General features: G+C 31.9%; 1 protein-coding gene across 4 annotated transcripts in view; it reads right to left on the reverse strand.

Moving 5' to 3' along the window:
- The window catches only part of LOC110019955, a 32,927-nt gene extending 29,370 nt beyond the window's left edge, over positions 1-3,557 (reverse strand). For all 4 annotated transcript variants that reach the window (XM_020717862.1, XM_020717861.1, XM_020717863.1 and 1 more), the window contains exons 1-2: positions 3,348-3,557; positions 172-530 (exon numbers count right to left, since the gene is read on the reverse strand). In XM_020717862.1, the coding sequence (XP_020573521.1) occupies positions 172-530; positions 3,348-3,432 (444 nt within the window). In that variant the 5' untranslated portion in view covers positions 3,433-3,557. The remainder of the gene's footprint in view (positions 1-171; positions 531-3,347) is intronic.
- Positions 3,558-5,849: the final 2,292 nt, after the last annotated feature.

Raw genomic sequence — 5,849 nt, forward strand, 5'->3', positions numbered from 1 at the left:
ATATATATATATATATATATTCAAACAAATCAAACACAAACACGCACTGAGATCGCTCAAGCTCATTTTGTTGCACCCTTGGTTCAAACATTAAAACAATAGATAAGTTTGAGATTATAAGTGTCATAAACATGCAATTAAACACACAAATTGAACGGGGATGATATGAACCTTAATTCTTGAATCAAAAGAGAAATATGCACTTAAGCAATCCTTTAGGACCATATCACAAAAGGAGGCGCATATCACTGGTGGCCCAGGAAGCACGCCGATACGAGGATCACACACTGAGCACTCCAACATTTCCCATATATGTAAACATTCTTGGCTAGCTTCTCCAAATAAAGCCAACCTTCGTACAAATTCCAAGACACGATAGGCCTGAGAAGCATCGCAACAAGTTTTCTGACGAAAAACCCGGCAAGCAGCTAAATCTCTAGGTCCCTTGGTAACTTTTCTTGGGGGTTTCCCCTCAGTTGAAAATTGAAGAAAACGGCCTCCAAGAGAATTACATGATCCGCCTGATTGACCTGAATTATAATGAGCATAATGTTCACTAGCTCAAAACCAAAACAACCGAGAATAAAAGATTCTAGTTTATAATTACCAAAAAGATACCTCTCTTTGGCTTAGGAACAAGCATTGACACTTGAGAATAGATTTTAGGGGTATAGACATACATACCACCCAATTTTTATGTGATTGCATATCTAATACCTAAACTGTCCATTTTAAATTTATACCATCCAAATCTTTCATATCACATCAAAAATACCACCATTTTAACTTTAAAAAGTGAAAAACATCTTTTTATGCAAGGGTAAGGTAGTATGTACGAAAAAATTAAATTATAAGTGTTAGATATGTAAATACGTAAGAATTGAGTGGTATGTATGTAAATATTCCTAAATTTTAATGTTGAACAAAAGAACTTGGAAGTCAAGTATTCCCTGCTCCATGAAGAAAAAAAATCAAGCACCGGCATGCTAATGATGTATTTGATCCCATGCATAGATAAATTTCAGAAAATGCATATTGAAATTTAGTAGTTAAAGCATAAGCAGAAAAAGGAAAAAGCTGAAGAGGTTTAAGCCATCTGCAGAATGCCAGAAACCATCTGCAGAAAGAATTTTTGCATCAATGCCTAACTTTTCTCTTCAGGCAATGCTAATTAGTATACACCATGTGAAACAAGTAAATTATTCATAAAACCCTCTTAACTTTATATTTTCTTTAAAACATATGGTCGCTATGCATTAACATTTTAACCTAGAACAAATTTGATATTGTACTTCTTATTCATACTAATGAAGCTGAAATCAAGTGGTTAAAATAATGTTAACATGATAATAATTATAATTATGTTATTTAAAGGTCATTATTAGGTGATGTGAAACTCCGGAATGTTGTTACATTCACTGAGAAACACTTTGAAGAAACTCACAAGTCCTGGAAACAACCAAAGATGAACGGCACTCAATCACTCAAGCCAGAGGTTCAAGGAATTCAGAAATGAACCCCTGTCGGACCAATTTTAAGGGCAGCAGTGCTTCAGCCGAAATAATAAATATAAAAGCAATATAATCCTTAAATGATTTAAACTTCAATAGCAATCTGACGACGATTATTTACGGTTATTTTGGCTTCTAAGGACTTGATTTGATATACAAGCATCTATTTATATTTGTAAAAATATTACAATCGACGGAAAAAATAATGTAATATAAAATGAATGCAACGCAGATGTAATTTATTATTTTTTAAATACTTTGGAGTTATTTGGTTTACTATAAAATAATAGTGCAACTTCATATTATTTTGTTTGGTTTAGAATAAAAAGAAAACAATGTATTTCAATGTATTTAAAAAATAATGTGTTGGTCGGAAGTGGCAGGTGGAAGACATAGGCAAGGTGGTGGTGGCCGGAGGGATTTTCCATATAATAAAAGATTCAGAAGGCTTCCAAATACTTGCACTTATTTAAGCGACTTTCATCATAAAAACAATACAAAGAGTTCGATAAAATATGAATAAAATAGAAGAAAATAAAAATAAGAAAACTTATAAAAACAAAATTTTCAAGGGATATGCTTCGCCAGACACTGCTTGAAACATAACTAACAAAGCTTCCATTACAAATCCTCATTCTATCCATCCATTCATCAATAAAATATCTCTTTTTTTTTCCCTTGTATAATAACCTGATCATGATTTATAAGTTATTTAAAGTGAACTTTTACTTTTCTTTTAAAATTCAGTTAAAACAAAACCAAACAGAATAAAAAAAACTATATAGTGATTTAATTTGGTTCAGTTTTACCTATGATTTGCTCAGTTCGGTTATGTCTATAATATATTTTGATTCAATCAGTTTACCAAGTTGGTAAACCAATTCATCAAAACTGACCTAATACACACCCCTAATGCGTGCTATAATCAACAACACGCATGTCATGTGATATCTATTTTTTCAGCTTTTTCTATTGATTCATTTGAAAATAAATTTGCAAAACATAACACAAAATTCTTATATATATATATTTGATATCTAAAGTTTCATATGTACATGCATGGCATTAAAAAACATGTCAAAAATACCACTATTGTTGACAAGGACGTTGCTGACATTTTTTAACATTTCATGCATTGGTTTCGATATGAATATGAGATAAAGTGTTATAAATATAAATATCAAATTTTAGTTGCTAAATATGTAAAAACATAAGAATTGTGTGGTATGTATCTAAATTTTGCTTAGTTAACTTACTATAATGGATAAAACAGATGATAAGCGCTTTCGTGACCAAGTTCAACTCTGATACAAATGTGCTTATTCTACTATATCTAATTGAACCGACAGGGTAGATTCATAACAAATATTAATCTTTGTCTAGGGTATTGGCCTGCAATGTTAAAGTGTTATATAATGATTTACCAAATAGAGTTTATAACACTGGCTTTGCTAATTTTGGATAAGAAACAGTTTTATTGTTCATGCGCTTGTTAGGGATGTCGCTGCCGTCAAGCACATTGAATGTTTTTGACATTTTTCACGAGCTCGTTAAGAAAATGATAAATACACTTTTTCCGCATAACACTCATACGCTATTAATCTAAAATTTTACTAATTCCCAAGTTCTTCCTCTCAAACCGGAGCGGCTTGGATCTCCTTACATGGCCTTTTTCTACCTACCTAGCAGGTGAAAATGAACACCGCGACGGCACCTTAGTGAGCATAAAAAGCAGAAAAACCGGACAGAGCATGAAATTGTGCAATATTTTGAAAATCAAAAGATTGAGTAGAGGATATGAGGAAGATAGAACGATGGGGAGAGAACGAGACGAACCGGCTGACGCAGGGTTCAGAACAACAAAGAGAAGCAGCACACCAAAAATTTCCAGAGGCATCCTTGCTACATACATAACAACCATGATCAAGCATTCCCGCCCATCTACCTCCCGCAGTTGCGCGGTCGTTGGCTCCGGCGGCTTCTGTCCAACTAATAAAAGAGGAGGAACCCTACCAGTCGATGCGGCTGCCGGCTACTTTTTTTATATCTTTGTCTACTCTTATAAAATTATCTTCTATTTTGAATTTTAAAATAACATCAAAATTCATCTTTTCAATTTTTATAATATAATATATTTAGTATGAGAAATGTTTACTTTATATCATTTATAACATTTTTTATGGATAAACTTGACTTCTATATTTTTATTTGAGATAATATTTCTCTTTATATATATATATGTATGTATATATGTTAAGCATTTTATTTAACATTTGTTCAGAGTCGGGGTCTAGAAGATGGTACACCCCGACATTATAGGACATGAATGAATGAATTTAACATATTTTTTGCACGAGGAAAAATTATATGCAAGCAAAAATATAAAGAAATAATAAATGATAAATTTTATTTAAACAAAACTAAAATAACTCTAGAAAACAACCATTCAAAACTCAAAAGAGGATTATTAAATAACTAATTTAAAATTAAAAAAGCCCAAAAGAAAATCTAGAACTGCAAAATCTGCTCCAATGAACATAGATCTGTAACTGGTTAACTAGAACTTGCTATACAAAAGTTTTAACATATGAGTTTGACAAATTCAATCCAGTAAATATTAATGCATTACCAACAAGGAATTAAGGCATGTGGTATAAACAAATAAGATGAACTGTGTTATAATGTGACATTATATGACATCAAGGGTGAAATAAAAAATATATATATATGATTATCAAGAAAACATGCAATCATTTAATATTTATTTATTATTCAATTATAATATATAATAATGTTTTAATAGACACCTTGAAATCGAGAATGTGAATATTATCCTATGGCGACCAAATAATATTTGGTAGAATTATCATTATGTGGGCCCGTCAGTCCTACTAACCAATATCAAAATAGTTTCACCAATCTACATATCCATGTGTAAAAGCCTTGCACATTTGCAAATTTTTTTTCACAAGTTAACATATATGCAATAAGCTACTTTACACAACCTGGTGATACTATAAATCAATTGTATTTCATATGTGTGAAGTGCTAGAAAAAGTAATATTATAATTATAATATTTGATCGAATATGTAAATATGCAGTGCACAAACAAACTGAGGCAGTCAATCGCTATTTATGAGCGATGATAAAACGTATAATAAGTGCAAAATAAGAAATATTCTTTCTCAATAAGAAACGTATAATAAGTGAGGAGGGAAAGAGAAAAAACTTTTATTCTTACAATTCCGATCTTGCTTTCAAAACTGGAATGAATTTTTCATATTTTCTTGACAAACAATAATGTATTTAATAACTCCTCCATGTTGACAATGCTTGAAGGCTACATTAAAATGCAACAGACTCCACAATTGTGTTGGGATTGGAGATGAAACACCTAGTTGAAAATGAGCTTCAAACAATTATATGAGATTCAAATGAAAAATCAAAGTTGGTTCAAAAGTAATATGATTTGTTGGAATCCCATTCAAGAAGGCAAAACAATACTTCTAAGTATTTTGACGGTGCAACTAGTGTTGACTAGCGGTCCTACAAAGACAACAACAATAATAAAGCCTTAATCCCACTGTGTGGGGTCGGCTGCATGAATTTTTTTTCTCCATTGCATCCTATTTAGTGTCATATTTTCATTTAGTTCAAATAAAATAAGATCACTTTTTTATATAATAAGCCCTGGTCTTCCAAGGTCTACCTCCGCCTTTCTCGACATAAGTCAGATCTAAAACATCTACTCTCCTAATCGAATCATCAGATGGTCGGCGTTTGGTGTGAGCAAACCATCTAAGACGACTCTCTCTACTTGTATCCATTGTTGGAGCTACACCGACCCTATCATGGATATATCCATCCCATGTTGACTAGCGTAAATTAAAATTTAAAATATAAATAATTATACAATCAAACACAATAAAACATACTTATCTATTAAATTTGGTGTAAATTAATTATTATTATTATTATTATCATCATCATCATCTCATCAAATCATTGGTTCTACTGATTAGGCATTCGTGATCTATCAAACCAAATGGTTAATCTTGTGATTGTTCCTTCGTGGTTCGATTAAACCAAAGCAATTGGTTTTACAAATCTGGCCTTTGTGGCTGATCGAACCAAATTATAGTTTTGTGATCGGTCACATTTGTGATCAGCCTTGGTGGTCGGTCGAACCAAAGTTATTGGTTTTATCGGTCAGGCTTTTGTGGTTGATCAAACCAAAGTGATAGACGATCATGTCTTCATGGTTGATGAAACCAAAATGTGGTTTTGTGACGACATGTGTGCTTGATCGAACTAGATTTGATTGGTTTTACCGATTT

Source organism: Phalaenopsis equestris, unplaced genomic scaffold (assembly GCF_001263595.1).
Source record: "Phalaenopsis equestris unplaced genomic scaffold, ASM126359v1 Scaffold000088, whole genome shotgun sequence".
Lineage (NCBI taxonomy): Eukaryota > Viridiplantae > Streptophyta > Magnoliopsida > Asparagales > Orchidaceae > Phalaenopsis > Phalaenopsis equestris.